This window comes from Eutrema salsugineum, unplaced genomic scaffold (assembly GCF_000478725.1).
Source record: "Eutrema salsugineum unplaced genomic scaffold, Eutsalg1_0 scaffold_13, whole genome shotgun sequence".
In the NCBI taxonomy this organism is placed as follows: domain Eukaryota; kingdom Viridiplantae; phylum Streptophyta; class Magnoliopsida; order Brassicales; family Brassicaceae; genus Eutrema; species Eutrema salsugineum.
This window is the reverse complement of record NW_006256885.1, coordinates 2,064,429-2,081,569: the sequence shown is the minus strand read 5'-3', so window position 1 is coordinate 2,081,569 and position 17,141 is coordinate 2,064,429. Positions and strand designations below refer to the sequence as shown.

General features: G+C 36.9%; 5 protein-coding genes across 5 annotated transcripts; 2 read left to right on the top strand and 3 right to left on the bottom strand.

The window, feature by feature from the left end:
- Positions 1–2,401: 2,401 nt before the first annotated feature.
- LOC18023991 (probable inactive serine/threonine-protein kinase fnkC) lies at positions 2,402–4,340 on the top strand. The gene is made up of 6 exons (XM_006406325.2): positions 2,402–2,576; positions 2,712–2,943; positions 3,039–3,208; positions 3,325–3,607; positions 3,703–3,869; positions 3,970–4,340. Exons 1-6 carry the CDS (start codon positions 2,450–2,452, stop codon positions 4,140–4,142), a joined length of 1,152 nt encoding a protein of 383 aa, XP_006406388.1. The 5' UTR covers positions 2,402–2,449; the 3' UTR covers positions 4,143–4,340.
- A 521-nt stretch (positions 4,341–4,861) lies between these two features.
- Positions 4,862–6,727, bottom strand: LOC18023990 (reactive Intermediate Deaminase A, chloroplastic). The gene is made up of 6 exons (XM_006406324.2): positions 6,403–6,727; positions 5,983–6,098; positions 5,831–5,875; positions 5,471–5,544; positions 5,337–5,386; positions 4,862–5,211 (listed from the first exon to the last, which is right to left on the bottom strand). Exons 1-6 carry the CDS (start codon positions 6,584–6,586, stop codon positions 5,117–5,119), a joined length of 564 nt encoding a protein of 187 aa, XP_006406387.1. The 5' UTR covers positions 6,587–6,727; the 3' UTR covers positions 4,862–5,116.
- A 278-nt stretch (positions 6,728–7,005) lies between these two features.
- On the bottom strand, positions 7,006–8,787 carry LOC18023989 (NEP1-interacting protein-like 2). The gene is made up of 5 exons (XM_006406323.2): positions 8,652–8,787; positions 7,850–8,004; positions 7,637–7,720; positions 7,262–7,420; positions 7,006–7,170 (listed from the first exon to the last, which is right to left on the bottom strand). The coding sequence occupies exons 1-5, from the start codon at positions 8,785–8,787 to the stop codon at positions 7,006–7,008; spliced, it is 699 nt and encodes a 232-aa protein (XP_006406386.2).
- A 3,007-nt stretch (positions 8,788–11,794) lies between these two features.
- On the top strand, positions 11,795–15,049 carry LOC18023988 (calcium-dependent protein kinase 9). Its single transcript, XM_006406322.2, has 9 exons — positions 11,795–12,012; positions 12,152–12,992; positions 13,296–13,439; positions 13,558–13,710; positions 13,830–13,945; positions 14,027–14,194; positions 14,281–14,408; positions 14,506–14,605; positions 14,693–15,049. Exons 2-9 carry the CDS (start codon positions 12,263–12,265, stop codon positions 14,765–14,767), a joined length of 1,614 nt encoding a protein of 537 aa, XP_006406385.1. The 5' UTR covers positions 11,795–12,012; positions 12,152–12,262; the 3' UTR covers positions 14,768–15,049.
- A 125-nt stretch (positions 15,050–15,174) lies between these two features.
- On the bottom strand, positions 15,175–17,035 carry LOC18023987 (ribonuclease 3-like protein 2). The gene is made up of 4 exons (XM_006406321.2): positions 16,555–17,035; positions 16,226–16,378; positions 15,776–16,140; positions 15,175–15,587 (listed from the first exon to the last, which is right to left on the bottom strand). The coding sequence occupies exons 1-4, from the start codon at positions 16,999–17,001 to the stop codon at positions 15,410–15,412; spliced, it is 1,143 nt and encodes a 380-aa protein (XP_006406384.1). The 5' UTR covers positions 17,002–17,035; the 3' UTR covers positions 15,175–15,409.
- Between the last annotated feature and the right edge of the window lie 106 nt (positions 17,036–17,141).

The window sequence follows — 17,141 nt, the reverse complement described above, 5'->3', positions numbered from 1 at the left end:
AGCAATGCTCGTTCGCGATGTTCTTCGACTAAGTCGAGTGCGTCGATCATCATGTTGTCATTCGCGTCGGGTTGCTGGGTAAGCATAGTTCGGCGAATACTTGGGACGTTGAGTTCGGCTGGACACATAGCTTCTGTGCCATATGCAAGGAAGAATGGTGACTGACCGGTCGAACGTCGTGGTGTAGTTCGGTGAGATCACAAGACGCCGTCAAGTTCGTCTGCCCAAGTTCCCTTAGCGGTGTCGAGTCGTTTCTTTAGTCTGTCAATTATGGTCTTGTTTGTGGCTTCAGCTTGTCCGTTTCCTTGCGGGTATCGCGGGGTAGAGAAACTTAGTCGGATTTTCCACTTGGCACAAAAATCTTGGAAAATGATCAAAGTGAACTGGGTTCCGTTGTCTGTAACGATCTCGTACGGGGCTCCGTGTCGGCAGATGATGAACTTCCAGACGAACTTTTGTTGATATGTTTCCTAAGCAGAAGGCCGTAGGTTCGACCCCCTTCCTGGCGCGCCAATTGTTGATATGTAAATATCGACAAGGGACAAAACAGTACTTTTAGATCGGAAGCTCGGATTTTATTAGATTGAATCAAGTAAAATACAATTGAGTTCGGTTATTCAGGTAGACAATAACGAACTAAGACTTAAGGCGACTAAGAAGCTAGCGTAGTGAGTTCTCAGTCTTTAAGTCTTCTCGGAAATCTCTTATGTTCTCTGGTGTCGATTCATCTCCCTTTATATATATCCTCTAAGTCGGTCTTCAAGCACGCCTCAGACGATATGGGACCGAGAGTACTTTCCTTTTCTCTCGGTTCCTTTCCTTTTTTATCTAAGGTTTCCTTTTTCCGTTAGGAAACCTTCCTATTTCGACCGAGCTCAGGAAAGCCCTCCATTCCTTCGAGAGACTTCTCACCGACCTCGGCCTAATGGGCTGTGTTCGGCCCAATGTTTCACTCGGCCCAGCTTTCCCGGTACATCTCTTCGTAAACCAGGCTTATCTTACGCCAATCTCGATTTGTACCGGAGAAAACCGGGGTGCGGTTTTTACCTCCAACAATGTGACCATCCCTTCTCCCTTTAAAATATCAGAGCTTTTCACTGTCACTGAGAAATTCGATTACCCGAGATTCACTTGGGACATTCCGGGATTTTCCACGCTGCTGAATGATTCTTACCTATCAAATGTGTTTTCCAGAGGAGGAAGAAATTGGTGAGTCCATATTAAAAGCTCTTTTTGCTTTTAGTTAGAGTATATATATAGTGGTAGTAACAAGTATTTCATATGATGATCAGGAATATCAAAGTGTATCCAAGTGGCAATGGCAAGGGAGAGGGAAAAGCCTTGTCAATGTTTCTTATCCTTAACGCGAACGAGTTGTTCAGACCCTATGAGAAGATTTATGTTCGAGCCAAGCTTCGAGTTCTTAACCAACGGCAATTCAATAATATAGAGATGCAAAGTAAGCAAAACATATTTATTTATTTATTCATGGCTATATATGGAGACATATATCCCCGGTGACTAATTAGTAATGTTCTTTATTTTGGCAGTTGATCATTGGTTCAATGGTCCGGGATATGGAGATGCATTTGGGTGGGGATTCGCTGAGTTTATCTCATTCTCTGATCTCAAAGATTCATCAAAGGGTTTCCTCGTGAACGATGTGTTGATGGTTCAAGTCGAAATGGAGGCCATTTCTTCAACCAAGTACTTCCCTAGTTAGATTTCGCTAACTAAGGAAAACTTGCAGCTCGCTCATTTCTTTGCAACTATTATCAACCACTTTGTTTTTTTTTGGTGGGCTATCTATCAACCGCCGAATAAGAAGAATCCGTATTTGCGTTTTAAATAAATGATCACAGACAATGAATAATCCCTACTTTTGGTGTAATTTGGAAAGTTTACGATAATGGAAGATTCATAAATAATTGACTCTCTTTTGTTTTACCTCAATAAAACATCATTAAAATTAGCATTTTTTACGTGAAGAATTTGTTTATCACACGTTCCATTGTACTCCTTAATATATATAAATGTTTTCTCATTTTATGCCAACTTTAAATTTTTCAAACGCTTTGTGACCAATTGTATTACACAGTCTATATGAGCTTCAACGTTTTTATAAACTGATGTAGAATTGTTTTATTGGGCAAAACGGCGAGTTAACAAAAACTTGAGATGAGTCGGAGTCGCCAGGCGCCAGCTAAAGGTGGGACTTGGGATTAGATCCAAAAGTCAATGATCATAAATGCAACCACGTTATAAAAAAAAACAGATATTTGTCTATCAATTTTTAATTTGCCATTGCAGACACGAGGCAAAAAAATAATAAACTAATAACATTATCATGATATATCTCATTCATTTCCATTACCAAAGCATCTCCATATATATAATAAGTCTCGCTAGTCACTCTGTTATGTTTACTTGATTCACAATACCTTAAGAGATGACGAATCACTACAAAAACACCATCTCTGTTGTTTATCTCCTGTTTTGTCTCTTCATCACATCTGCCTCTGCACGTTCCTCCTTAATACGACAATTCACTGATGACCTCAACACAAATCTGCAGCGTATGCAAATCTTATTACCTCTTAGACTAGATCCAATACTCAATCTAATGACTTTATAGAATTTCGAGTTTTGGTTGTGTTGTGACACATCCTCTGTTTTGTTTTTCACATGCTCTGTTTTTGGCTCAAAAACAGAGGAGAATGGAGCGGGACCAATCCAAAACCTGGACGAAACCCATTACTTGAATAACAACCAAGAGATCGCATCACGTGATTACAAGGTCTCAGCTTCAAACACGGTGAAGGGTCTGAGAGATCGTCGTCCAGCTACTTACTCTCTCAAGATGGAGTCTTTTAACACGCTCCTTAAGTCAACGTACGCAGAGAGATATGAATCTCGTCCTTTCTCGGCCGGTGGATACAACTGGTACGTTGAAAATCTAATCTTTCTTCGCTCGGATCAGGACACTTGTTGAGATATAGTTTTAAAAAATAGATCATCAAATTAAAATACGTATACAGGACACTTGTTGTCTACCCCAACGGGAACAAGGTGGATAGTGGTTCAGGGTACCTTTCGCTTTATGTAGCCATAGACAACTCGACTCTCGTCGCTGCACATCAAGAAGTTTACGCGGATCTCAGGTTTTACATCTTCAACAAGAACGAGAGGAAGTACTTCACCATCCAAGGTTTTTTTTTTTGATATAACTTTCAATCCCAAGAAAATGTGATCTTTGAACAAGAACAATGCCTTGTGCATAATAGTAACATTTATCTATCGATCTATCTTTGTTATAATCTTCAGATACCGATGTATGGCGATTCAATGTCTTCAAAACGATGTGGGGATTCTCTCATGTCCTCCCTGTTGATACCTTCAAAGACCCAACAAACGGATACCTCTACGATGGAGATCACTGCGAGTTTGGTGTTGATGTGATCGTTCCTTCTCTCTTTGAAAAATCGGAACTTTTCACTGTCACTGAGAAATTCGATAACCCGAGATTCACCTGGACCATTCGGGGATTCTCCACGCTGCTTAAAGATACTTACTACTCAGATGTCTTCTCCATCGGAGGAAGAAGCTGGTAAGTCCATATATATTATTTCAAAAATAAAAGCTTTGTTGCTTTGTTCAGAGGATATGTGCCAGTAAACAAGTACTATTGCTTATGATGATCAGGAATATACAAGTGAGTCCAAATGGTCGTGGCACAGGAGAGGGAAAAGCCTTGTCGATGTATCTTAACCTTAATGTGAACGAGAAATTAAGACCCTATGAGAAGATTTACGTACGTGCCAAACTTCGAGTTCTTAACCAAAGCCAACTCAGTAACATTGAAAGGCAACGTAAGTAAAAGATACATATATGTGTGTGTATGTTCATAGTTGTGCAAACATACCATTTAATCGTGATGGCTAATGGATCTTCTTCTTTTTTTGTTGGCAGTCGATAATTGGTACAATGGTCCGGAACATGGAAGAGGATATAGTTGGGGTTACCATGAGTTTATATCTTTTTCTGATCTGAGAGATACATCAAAGGGTTTCGTTGTGAATGATGTGTTGATGGTTCAAGTCGAAATGGAGGCAATCTCTTTAACCAAGTACTTTCCTAATTAATTTTTTTTCTAAGCCAAGGAACTTGCACCTTCATACGTTTGCTTTGTTTGACGCTTTCATGTATACGTAACAAAAATAAGAATCTGTGTTTTCGTGTCCAATAAATTAGTTGTACTTTCTCGCATAGAGGTTTTCATAATAAGGAGCCAAGGAACTTGCACCTCCTTACGTTTTCATTGTTTATGCACAAATGACGATCAATTAGACGACTATTTAGCCGATAAAGTTCTAACCCGTATCTACTGTTTCTTTATAATGGTGGATTACGTTTTTGTATTCCTAGTGTTAGAATTAAACGGATTCTCGAACATGGTGAGGGAATATGTAAATATCCATATTTATGATATAGTTTTTTTTAGGACATTTTGTATTTTCAAAGACAATTTCTATGTGCAACGTGGGAGAGACTGAGAGACACTTCGATTTTGAATAGGATCAAAAACAAAAACATAAGAGATATTGTTAATCCTTTTTCAAATGCCAAACGAAATCAATAGTCAGTGACAATAATTGACCACATTATTAATCAATTTGATAGTTCAATTTTTTTAGTTGACAAATCTCAATCACTGACCACATTATTATCCAATTTAATAGTTCAAATTTTTAAACTAACAAATCTCAACCATTAGGACAAATCTGTACCGAAAATGACTAGAATGCCTTTTTAAGGCTTTAATGGGTTAAAATTGATCCAAAAGAACTAAAATAATTGAAAAAATATATATCAACAACTACTACTACATAGAAGAATTGTAGATTTTCATCTCACAAATAATTGAGAAACGTGCCGAGTATTTCCTGACCATAGCATTTGAAAAAAAAAAAACTCTCTCTTACAAACTTAGAACAATATAAATGTGACCTTCAGATTATATGTTTGTAAGAAAATGAGCTTTTAAGAATATTTTATTAAAATTAGGCCCTAGGCCAATGTTTCTCAACCCATAACATAGACACGATTTGATGGTGATCTAGAGTGTTGCGATACATTCGATCTCGATCTTGGCGTTTAGAGGCAAAGCTGCGACTTGATATGTAGATCGTGCTGGAGAAGGAGCTGGGAAGTCTGCACTCGGATTAAAAAAAAGGGTCATAATGTTTCAAACTAATTCTTAAACCACTCCACAACCAGTAAATAATTATGCATTCTGAACAAAGTAGGAACACTTATAATCTTATTAAAGAACTCACATTTGGCGTATATCTCGTTCACTTTCTTGAAGTCACCCAAGTCAGCAAGCCTATCACAGAAAATCAAAGAGATCACCTTTGTTTTCTAGATTCAAAACTCATACGGATAATGGTTCTGTTGAACAAAAACGTACATGATTGTTGTCTTCACCACGGAGGAGTAATCGGCACCACTCGCTTTCAATATCTCTCCCATGTTCTTAAGTACCTTCAATATTCCAAAACAAAATAATAGAAGCGAGCACACAACATTTAGGAAGGGAAAGACAGAGCAATTCAATCTTGCTACAACTACACCGGAGTTTAATTTGAAGACTACTAATACCAAATCAAGAAGTTCAGAGACTTAGTTTTGTGTTGTGAAGGTGGATATGCCATTACAATAGTTAAATTGTTCAAGACAATCTAAATCTCATTGGCTCCGGATAAAATCATTACCACAAACAAAACTAATCTTTATAGAGACAATGATGACAGTTTAAAAGTTACTTCACCTGCTCAGTCTGATCTTCAACGCTGTCCGAAACAAACTTCCCAGTCTATACGCACAAAACCCAAAAAAAAGAGAAACCTTGCAATCTTAGAACCCAGAGAAGAAAGAAAGAAAAAACAATGTGGTGAATTACATTTCATATCTTAGACTGACCTCAGGTATAAGTCCAAGAACACCTGAAAGGAAAACAAGATTGTTGGCTTTGATAGCCTGAGAGTATGGTCCCAAAGCAGCTGGTGCTTTCTCTGTAGCCACAACTTCCTTCATACCTGCATTGTTTTTTTATTCAACACTAACTCTCATTATCCTCCTTAGAACCCATAACATCTCACATTTTCTATATATTCTCTAAATCGAACATTTATAGAGAATAAGGAAAAATAAAGATGAGAGAAGTACGACCCAAGACTAACAAACAGATGCATTGAAGATTATCGAAATCAAAATCAAATTTTTTGAGCAGGGCATTCATCAAAATCAAAACTTTAGCAAAGTACCAATAATTGGATACTAGAAAGCCAATTTTAGGGGGAAAAGATCCAAATCGGAGAGAATCGAAATAGAGCGTGTTACCAGAAGAAGCGGAGACACTGAGAGAAGCGAAAGGAGGAGATGAAGAAGACATTCGGAAAAGGGAGACACCGGCGAATGTTGCGCAGCCGACACCGGCGGAGACTAATGGGCGGCGAGTGGAGCGAAGTGCGGCGGAGAGGTCGAGAGTTGGGGAGTTTATGGATCTGAAGACCGACCAAGTCATTTCAGTCTCTCTCTCTCTCCTGGCGCCGTCAAGAGGTACAAAAGCAAAAGGACCAAATAGTGTAGAGAGAGAGGGAGAGAGAGAAAGGTAGGTGAAGAAGAAGACTGAGTTTGATGCGATGGGATTTTAAGCAGATGATTCGCGTGTCTTCTTTGTCTTCTTCTCTCTTCGAAACGTTTTTTACATTTCCGAGTTTACCCTTAGTTAGGTACATATATTACTGAGAAAATAAAGTTTTCTATTATTTTTTCTTTAGTTTTGTATGTAATTTTAATACTATGGAGTTTGGACTCATTGGACAATGAGGCCCATGCCTATCCCATGCGCTTTATCCACAACATGTAATTTTTAACTTTTTTCAAGATTTATGTTTTTTCCATATGTATTTGCTTATGGGAATTGAGAAATACATTGTTTAGTTATGAAAACAGAGATGGACTATGTACAAGTGTAGTACAATATGAAAGATGATCTCTACAAATGGGGCAAGTCTCTTGCCTAAGCAACCACTCATCTATGCAAAATTTATGAAATGTGTGGCCACATCTCTTTAGCTCTCTTCCAACTTCTCCTACTTCCCAATCCTACACACCGAAAATAAATACAGTATAAACTATTTTATTACATTTTAATAACCTGATTTGGAGATGATTTTATTTGATCACAATTCATTACCTGTAAGCAAATCGAACAACTCGAAATGGTTTGATGACCTGAACAACCGAAGTTAAACGTTGGGATGTTCTGAATTAAGCTCCTTGGTAACCCTTCTGGTTCTTGGTTAGAGTCATACATGTCTGATATCTCTATGTAGCTTGTGTCCAGTCCCATTATCTACACTTTTTTTTGTTGAATTTAGTTTTTTTTTAACAAAAATCTGCATGCGTCCTATATTGGGATTGTATTCAGATGGTGACACAATGAAAACTAATATAATTTTTATATTACACCAGGTCAAGTTTTACACCCTAAATAAATAATGGTAAAAAACTAGAAGAAAGTGGAGTACTTCAACCAAAAAAAGAAGAAGAAGAAATGTGGAGCACTTACTTGCCATTGATATGCTTTGAGCACAGCCGGTCTAACCAAGCCCATGATGGCTTTCCCATTCACTACTCTTCTCATTAAAGCAGCCTGCTAAGATTTTCTCATTATTGTCACCAAAACTAGTGTTACCAATGATCTAATTACTAATAATATCACTTTCTAACTAAAAGCATATGATTGACTAAGATTTAATTTAGACTCTAGAGTGACAATCACCTTAGACAAAGGTTGATCACCAGGTAGCATCAGTCCAAAGAGCTGAACCGCGGTGATAACTCCAGCCACAACTCCTAGCAAACCGCCTTGAAGAAATCCGATGTCTGTCGTGTGACCTTCCGTGGCTCCTACAAAGGCGGCTACCACAACACTAGCTACATCACACAAAAAAGTAGTGACAATTAGTGATCTTAAAATATTGTTATACATAAGAATGTGGATGAAATCACGCCATGTGATATGATAAACAATAGTACATTACTAAAACGAAAGTGTCTATTGTAAAAGAATTTAGAATTTAAGATTAGGGAATCAATCAATGAGATAAATTATCAATTCAATTAAGGAGGAAGGAATGATGAATGCATAGTGCGTCTGGCCCCACCTTCTTATGTACCTATGAATAAAGTTTATTGTACATTTCTTGTGTTTGTTTTTAATTAGTAAACAAATTTCAAATAGGTTGTCTTGTCTGCCTCAAAAACAAGTCATTTACTCACTTAACAAACGATCGGTCCCAACTTCATATATTTTTGGAATAAAATATTGCTTCACTATTCAGCGCTCTAAAAATCTTGAACGCTCCTTAAGTAATTTTCATGCTTTTATCACACACGCAAAAGGTAAGTAAATGTTCGCAAGTAAGAGCATATTATACTTAATGAAATGAATTTTCACGTTTCATCTTTGAAAGTACATAAAAATAATCTAGAATGATGAGAAAAAGGGAACAAAACCCTTTGTTTATGATTAGCTGAACAAAAGAAAGAAGAGAGCAAATGAAGATCACTAGTAGAATTACCGGAAGCAAGAATGAAGATGAATAAACCCAAGAAAGCTCTTTTCATCGCTCTAATTGACATGATGCAAAAGGCGCCAAGAATCCAAAAGGGAAGATCGTATGTGAATTTTATAAGAATCATCTGAGCAATGCCCATGAAGTGCTATATTGATTTTTTTTTTAATATATATTTTATGTGAATTATCTTGTATATAGGAGGTGAGAGCTTGAATTGGAGAGTGGAGTGGAGACTGGAGAGTGGAGAGTGAGAAGAAGAGCAATTTATAAAAGGGACAAAAAAGAGAAAGAGAGAGAGGGGAAGGAGGAGTTGCATTTAAGAAGCTGAACTACCCATACCCTTAATCTACATTGCATAGAGCGCCTTATTGGCGCATGCATGAATTCGCCCACAGAATCTTAAAGAGAAAAGAATAAGAAAATTAAATGGAGAAGTTAATACAGTTTTGAAAAATAAATGGGAACGCATGGGATAGATAAGCTTGGGATGAATCCAATTTAAATCCCACTATGATGTGAAAATGAGTTATTATTTGCCATAGCAAATTAATGGTAGTCATCCTAATTCAAAAAAAACTTCAATTGTTCAATTCTTAGTGTATTGCAGGTAGGAAAAATAGTAGCAAAGCTTTCAACCATTGGAATTGGTCAGTTTGCAGTGGTCACTTTTTATTCTACTAGGTTCTTAGAGCATCTCCAATGTATTTCCCCATTTTAATCTCCAAAATGGAGGAACTGCAAAATGGAGTTGAATTTCTCTCCAATGTATTCCTCCATTTTCAACTCCATAAAGAATATTCTAAGTATATTCTTCCTTTTTATTTTATTGTTAATTACTAATAATGCACTCTATTTATAAAAATTATAAATGAACCCGTTTATTTTTTTCTCTTAAAACTTTCATAAACTATAATATTATTTTAAATTCAACCACTATAATATAAAAATAACATTACATACCATTTAAAAGAAGAAAATTAAGTACATTTTAATTTAAATATCACAATTTGAATATTTTTCCCACAAATGATCAATTAAAGCATTTCGAAGTGAAAAATGAGCGTTTTTATCTTTGATTTCTCTGAATCGAGCAAGAAAATTTTGGAACCGGATACTTTCGTCCTTAACTACTTCTACCTCTGGAGTGGAGCTTCTCATCCAATTTCAATCGGTGCATCAAGATCACGCTCATCCTCGACTATCATGTTATGTAAAATTATACATGTAGTCATTATGTCATTTAACACATTTTTTTCCAAAAACGAACTGGACCTTTCACAATAGCAAATCGCGATTGGAGAAATATTAATCAGTTGTTGTAATAAATTTATTTTATGTTTTTTTTAATTTCAGTACTTTTTATGTATTTTTAATTTTATGTTATTTCTAGTTTCAGTCAATCTTCTTATATTTTTTATTTTCTATTCTCAAATTTTAAATCTATCTATATTTAATTTTAAATTAAATATACATAATATAAAGGATTAAATTATAAATTAAAAATATATTTTTAAGAATTAATAAAAAGTAAAAGACTATTTTGTAAATAAAAAAGTTCACCTGCAAAATGGAGTTAAAAATAGGGTTACTCCATATTTGGAAAAAAAAATGACATTCCTCCATTTTGCAGGTGAAAATAGGGTAGGGTTGGAGAAGATTTTCCTCCAAAATAGCATTTGGAGGAAGAAATGAGGTAGGGTTGGAGATGGCTTTAATAGTGGAAAACTTAGTAGCGAAAAACTAATGTGGATCAATCTATATAGTAAACCCGTATAATCATATAACCTTGATGATTTTCATCAAAAAATTTCATATTAACAGTGTCCATATCTACTAGATCTGGAATTATTATCCGGTATCCGATCCGTAAAAACCGAATATCCATGTAGTTCGGATCTGAATCCGGATAGTGAAATTAAATATTTGTTTATTCCGGATACGGATCCGGATAATAGAAAATTTTGAAACCGGATATCCGTTATCCATTTATTAAATATTTATTTATTTTTAATAATATTTATTCATTTTTAAAAATAAACTCTAGAATTGTTTTTGGTTTAACTCTTTTACATATAATTGAAATTCATATTGTGTGATAATTTTTTATTTTAGATTATGAGACAAGAACATAAATGGATAGCATATGGATAAATTAACTTCTCTATTATTATTTTCTCTTTTGTTATGTAAACTTTATGCTTTGAATGCTACTTGAATGTTTTTAAATTTATGCTATTTATAAGTTGCTATGATGATACATTTTAATTATCTATGTTATCTTATTATAATTTTTAAAAATTAAAGATTTTTTTTAAATCAGCGTAACCGAATATCCAATCGGATATCCATAAATATTCGGTTCAAACCGGATATCCGGAGTTTTTGGATCTGATCCGGATAATAAAACTGATTATCCGGTGGATCCAGATCTGGATCCGAATACCTTAAAAAGTCTGAATATCCGGCTCCGTTCCAGTCCTAATATCTATCCAATTCCTTAATTTGAAAAAAAACGATTTAATTTTATATTTTCAACCAAGAATAAAACTTAATCATGTACTCCACATAGTAAACAGTATATAAACAAGTAGAAATGGATTAGTCATCACATATCCATTATTCTAAGTTATCAAAATCATCCTCCCTATATGATTGATGACTTAATAAACCAGTCAACGAAGGTTTAAGCAATGATACAATACAGTTTCTTGTTTTTCAAATGTAATGCAAGAACACCAAAAATTTGTACAAGGAAAAGTATGTCTGCAGACATTTTTATTGATAGTTTTCTAAAGAGAGAATATAAGTTTATTTTAGAAATGCATGTATTTGAAGTAGTTAAATTTCATAAATCCAACTAAAAAACTTATACACACCAAGTCAAAAAGTCAAAGATGTCACACACTGCAGTACTGCACACAACAGCTCCAATGCGTCTTCAAAGTTCTCACTGTGAGCAAAAATGCCAAATCGAAACATCAATTTTGTTTTCTTGTCATCCGCACACAAGTTCAGCATGTTACAGATATTTGTCAATCACAATATCTAAGAGAAAGAAGTAAAAAAACATATGATCTTTGTCATCGTCCTAATCTGACCAGTGGGAACAATTCAAAGTTGGAACAAATTAAACTAATAAAAAAAAGTCTATGGAGTAAGAGTTTTGACTCGGTGTTGATATTAGACTCCTTTACTTTTCAACATCTACCCAGAAAGAGCCACCCACCACCACTTGTTCTTCATCTATTTGAGTTTCATGCTTCTCATGATCCATTCTGCAATTTTTCAACTCTCTGGTTTTATAGTATAATCATTTTGTTTTGCAAATCCATCTGGCGAACATTATTTTGCTAGATGAGTTAAGGTAATATTATCTGAAAGCGTTGCTGAGGTGATGCTTCCACGTCTTTATATTATAATATCCCCCTCAATTTTTTAAAAAGGATCTGACTTTTTTTAAAATTCCTCTGTTGTTTCTTCTTGATCATCTGCAAATTTTTCAGATACATCCTCCAAAAGCTGCCATTTTTCTCTCCGGGTCGTCAGCATTTCAGCTAAATTAGCTAAAGTTCGGATCTTTCTTCTCTGGGTCGTCGGAATTTGAGCTCAAAATCATGGGCAATTGTTTTGCCAAGAACCATGGATTGGTGAAGCCTCAGCAAAATGGGCAGACTAGATCAGTTGAAATTGATCACCGAGGAGGAGGGACCCACCAAGATCCGCCGTCGTATACTCCACAGCCGAGAAGCCAGACGCCGGAGAAACCAGCCTCCCAACCACCACCGTGGAGAATGGCGGCAGCAGCACCAGGACCAAGCCCCAAAGCCACAAAGAGCAATTCGATTCTAGAGAACGCTTTCGAAGACGTGAAGCTGTTCTACACTCTGGGGAAAGAGTTAGGTCGAGGGCAGTTCGGGGTCACGTATCTGTGCACAGAGAATTCGACGGGGAAGAAATACGCTTGCAAGTCGATCTCGAAGAAGAAGCTGGTGACGAAAGCTGATAAGGATGATATGAGGAGAGAGATCCAGATAATGCAGCATCTGAGTGGGCAGCCTAATATTGTTGAGTTTAAAGGAGCTTATGAGGATGAGAAGGCTGTGAATCTGGTGATGGAGCTTTGTGCTGGTGGTGAATTGTTTGATAGGATCATTGCTAAGGGACATTACAGCGAGAGAGCTGCTGCTTCTATCTGTAGACAGATTGTGAATGTTGTCAAGATTTGTCATTTCATGGGTGTGTTGCATAGAGACTTGAAGCCTGAGAATTTCTTGCTCTCTAGCAAAGATGAGAAGGCTTTGATCAAGGCTACTGACTTCGGCTTGTCTGTCTTTATTGAAGAGGGTAAAACAAATAGATTTATTTCTTCTTTCCTGATCTTTCGGTTTATTGGTTGAGTTCAATTATCATCATTATCATATGGGATTTAAGTACATTGATGAAGTGGATTGTTACTAGGACATAGATAGATTATGGATCACCAAGGTTCTGATTAAGTTGGTTGTGTCATGTGTCTCTTGGTTCTGTGAATTGCATAAAGATCAGGCCATACTTGGATCTCCGGGCTAGGGCGTCTAGAGACAACTTTGATAAACTTTGATGTTTCTTACCGTTCATCATTTGGTTGTTTCTTCTTCTTCTTTACAGGAAAAGTATATAGAGATATTGTTGGGAGTGCATATTATGTTGCTCCTGAAGTCTTACGTCGCAGATATGGGAAAGAAGTTGATATATGGAGTGCTGGAATCATATTATACATTCTACTCAGTGGTGTGCCCCCGTTTTGGGCTGGTAACGCAATATGCTCTCTCTCTCTCTCTCTCTGTCTCTCGTGCTCTCACATTTTCATTCATATGTTTGTATAGAACAGCTGATAGACAGACATGGTTGTTGCTTTTTGGATGTGTAGAAACCGAGAAAGGGATATTTGATGCTATACTGGAAGGCCATATCGACTTTGAAAGCCAACCGTGGCCGTCAATCTCCAGTAGTGCCAAAGATTTGGTGCGTAGAATGTTGACTGCGGATCCAAAAAGGCGGATTTCTGCTGCTGATGTTCTTCGTAAGTAACCTATGAAGGATATAAAATATTGTAACAATTGTTAAAAACACAGTTTTACAGAGCCGGGAAGCTTATCTGATCCTTATTGATCCTGAGATTTTCTTGATTGTTTCGTGCAGAGCATCCATGGCTTAGAGAAGGTGGAGAAGCATCGGACAAGCCGATTGACAGCGCTGTTCTCTCAAGGATGAAGCAATTCAGAGCAATGAATAAGCTAAAGAAACTTGCTCTAAAGGTGACTTTCCAAGACCTTCGAAGATGAAGTGTGTATTGCTTGTCCTTTCTCGTTTGGTGCTAATGATTTAGATTCTAACAGGTCATAGCGGAGAATATTAACACAGAAGAAATCCAAGGATTGAAGGCAATGTTTGCTAATATAGACACAGACAACAGTGGCACAATCACGTATGAAGAACTGAAAGAAGGTTTAGCCAAATTGGGATCTAAACTCACAGAAGCAGAAGTGAAGCAGCTCATGGATGCTGTAAGTTGGTGAAAAAATATCCGTTCCTTTACTTCCACTAATTAAGAAAGTAAATAAAAAACTCACATTCCCGGACTATTAATTAGGCTGATGTTGATGGAAACGGGTCGATCGACTACATCGAGTTTATCACTGCAACAATGCATAGGCACAGGCTTGAAAGCAATGAGAATCTTTACAAAGCTTTCCAGCATTTTGACAAAGACAGCAGCGGGTAAGCGACCCGGTTCTTCTTTTTCTTAACTGATAATGTATTTATAGCAAAAAGATGGTGAGCCTTTTTTGTTATCCAAAACTGAATGTATGCACAGATACATAACAATAGACGAGCTGGAAGTCGCATTGAAGGAATATGGAATGGGAGATGATGAAACAATCAAAGAAGTTCTCTCAGATGTCGACTCTGATAACGTGAGTTAACATTTAAAAAACTCTTTTTTTTCTTTCAAGAAAAAAGTAGACTTTTGTTTGTCCATAACTGTTTTGCTCCTCATGCAGGATGGTAGAATCAACTATGAAGAGTTCTGCGCGATGATGAGAAGTGGAAATCCGCAACAACCGAAACTGTTCTAGGGGACTTTACTCCTGGACTAAAAGTCTTTTTGTTTGTTTTCGAGATGAAGAGGAGAGACAGAAAAACCTTTGGGGACGTATTGTATCTAATCTAGAAAGACAGGAGCTGTATTAATGTTTGTTCAGACAAAAACCACGTAAGAGGAAGATACTCAAAACTCTGATTGCTTGTGTTTTGTATTTTTTTTTTGTTTTCTTTTCTTCTTCTGTTTTGTCCTTTGTGTTTGTACCAAGGCTGTTGTGATATAAGAGAAAGAGAAGGATTTCATATTTTTTCAAGTTTTTTTTATTTTAAAAGTGTTAATCTTTTACCTCAAATCTTCTTTAGATTTTCATTTTTCCAGTTCAACTCAGAGCCTCTACAAAGGATTTGAAACACAAACAATTCCAATTCTCCAACAACAATACACATGGAAGGAGTAATAACCCTATCTTATTTTTTCTTGACCCATCTTATTCTATAAAGCAGCATGAAAATTGAGAGTAATAAGCGTTTTCAGCACATACAGACCTTTTGCCTAAAACCAACACAGGGCCTTCTTCTTTCACCTATCACCCTATAAAGACAACAAGAAGCTTTTTTTTTTAATGACTCAAAATGCAAATTTTTTTTTTACATTTTACAACATCATGCAAGACCCATTAGAGATAATTGTATTTTCTAAGGGTTCTTATCATGTGATAGGCTGAGGAGTTTTCTGCTTTCTTTTTCTTGGATTCCTCATCCCCCTTCACATATATCGCACCTTTTTGACTTGGGATCTCTATTTTAGCTGAACAAACAAATCCCTTCCCCTTTACCGAGCCTCCTTCTTCAACACTGAAAAGAGTTAAACACAGTAACAAAATGTTTCAAGCAAAGCAAACTCACAATGAGTCTTATTAATTAATTACTATGGTGCTTCCCGAATATATAAGACTCTTAAGACAGTTAATCAAAGATCGAATCAATATGTTCCAAAACGACAAGATGAAACTGGTTCCAAAATGGAAGAGTAAGATACATACCTGTAAATTGGTCTAGGCCACTTTTTCTTGTAACAAATCTCATTAAGCTTCATTTTGCAATCTTCAAGCTCTACCTCTAAACTACCTTCATCAATCACCATTGCAATAGGCGTACATTCTGACAACTTCCGTACTGCTTCCTTAGCAGCGATCAGCTTTGCGATATCTCTATGCTCAGCACGACCAGAAGCAAATAACTCATCATCAAGATAAACACCAGCGACGCTGCTTTTGCCATCTTTCAAATACCTTATGTCGATTCTCTTCTCGTGTTTATGACATAATTGGAAAAGCATACTAATAGGCTGAGGTTGCCGCTGCAGATCATCCAGTGTAACTATAGGCTCCAAAAGACCCCTGAAGATCTGCAACAATAGAAAAGCATCATAGAAAACAGAGAAGACAAAGAGACGGATCAGTAAAACGTAAGAGAAGAAAGTAGACACAAACCACCCAGAGTCTCTCCAGATCAAAATTAGTATCAATATACACAGCTCCAGCTATAGACTCAACGAGGTCGGCGAGAACTTTCGGTGCTTTCACTAATCCACCATAAGAAACCGAATCGTCTTCTTTCCCCACCGCCTCTGAGAACTCTAAAACCTATTAAAATGAAACCAAAGTTAACAACTTTCAATCAAAACAAGATCACTGAGCTCATTCAATACCAGTTCTCATCCTTTTTATAAAAAAAAATTAAACCTTTCACTCAAAAGAATCAACAAAAAACAGGTTCTGTTTCCACAATCAACGAGAATTCAGATTGAGAATCGCAATACCTTTTCATCTAAGGAAGGAGCATTGCGTCGGAGAAACCGGTAGAGACCATGGTCGAGTGCGACACGAGCTAGTTTCTCGGTGCTGACATTAGCGGCTCTCAACAGAGACAGCTCGTGAGGTTCGAGGTTAGGGTAGGCGAGGTATAAGTAATTGGTGAGGGCCAGACCTATGGCGCTATCGCCTACGAACTCGAGCCGCTCGTAGGAAGGAAAGTCGGCACAGGAAGTGTGCGTAAGCGCTTCCTTGAGGAGACTCTTGTTCACGAAACTGTATTTCACGATCTTCTCCACCGCTTCCAGTGACTCCATCTCCGGCGAAAGATGTGCGCGAGTGATTGCCGGAAAACTGGATGAAGGCGGCGACTGGGTCGATGATACTGGAGGATGAGGAAAGTTACAGCGAGTGATCGCCGGGAAATTGTAGTCCGGCGAGAGAAAGCGATCCATGGGAGAATCTATAACGCCAAGTCGAAAAGTGACGCCTTTTTTATTCTATCTTTGCCGAGGAAGTAGTATTTAAATTTTTTAGATTTCCCAAATTGATTACTTTGACTTGTTTTCATTGACTAGTAGTCTTGTTCAGTAGA

Excerpts from the sequence above, each read along its gene's own strand:
- LOC18023991 (XM_006406325.2), top strand. The coding sequence starts at position 2,450 with ATGACGAATCACTACAAAAACACCATCTCTGTTGTTTATCTCCTGTTT. Across the intron at positions 2,577-2,711 it reads CCTCAACACAAATCTGCAGC|AGGAGAATGGAGCGGGACCA; the intron begins GTATGCAAATCT and ends GCTCAAAAACAG. Across the intron at positions 3,608-3,702 it reads TCCATCGGAGGAAGAAGCTG|GAATATACAAGTGAGTCCAA; the intron begins GTAAGTCCATAT and ends TATGATGATCAG.
- LOC18023990 (XM_006406324.2), bottom strand. The coding sequence starts at position 6,586 with ATGACTTGGTCGGTCTTCAGATCCATAAACTCCCCAACTCTCGACCTC. Across the intron at positions 6,099-6,402 it reads CAGTGTCTCCGCTTCTTCTG|GTATGAAGGAAGTTGTGGCT; the intron begins GTAACACGCTCT and ends AAAACAATGCAG. Across the intron at positions 5,212-5,336 it reads GAACGAGATATACGCCAAAT|ACTTCCCAGCTCCTTCTCCA; the intron begins GTGAGTTCTTTA and ends ATCCGAGTGCAG.
- LOC18023989 (XM_006406323.2), bottom strand. The coding sequence starts at position 8,787 with ATGGGCATTGCTCAGATGATTCTTATAAAATTCACATACGATCTTCCC. Across the intron at positions 7,721-7,849 it reads GTGATCAACCTTTGTCTAAG|GCTGCTTTAATGAGAAGAGT; the intron begins GTGATTGTCACT and ends AAATCTTAGCAG. Across the intron at positions 7,421-7,636 it reads TCAAAGCATATCAATGGCAA|ATAATGGGACTGGACACAAG; the intron begins GTAAGTGCTCCA and ends AAAAAAGTGTAG.
- LOC18023988 (XM_006406322.2), top strand. The coding sequence starts at position 12,263 with ATGGGCAATTGTTTTGCCAAGAACCATGGATTGGTGAAGCCTCAGCAA. Across the intron at positions 13,440-13,557 it reads TGTGCCCCCGTTTTGGGCTG|AAACCGAGAAAGGGATATTT; the intron begins GTAACGCAATAT and ends TTGGATGTGTAG. Across the intron at positions 13,946-14,026 it reads TAAAGAAACTTGCTCTAAAG|GTCATAGCGGAGAATATTAA; the intron begins GTGACTTTCCAA and ends AGATTCTAACAG.
- LOC18023987 (XM_006406321.2), bottom strand. The coding sequence starts at position 17,001 with ATGGATCGCTTTCTCTCGCCGGACTACAATTTCCCGGCGATCACTCGC. Across the intron at positions 16,141-16,225 it reads ATCTGGAGAGACTCTGGGTG|ATCTTCAGGGGTCTTTTGGA; the intron begins GTTTGTGTCTAC and ends CTATTGTTGCAG. Across the intron at positions 15,588-15,775 it reads TGGCCTAGACCAATTTACAG|TGTTGAAGAAGGAGGCTCGG; the intron begins GTATGTATCTTA and ends AACTCTTTTCAG.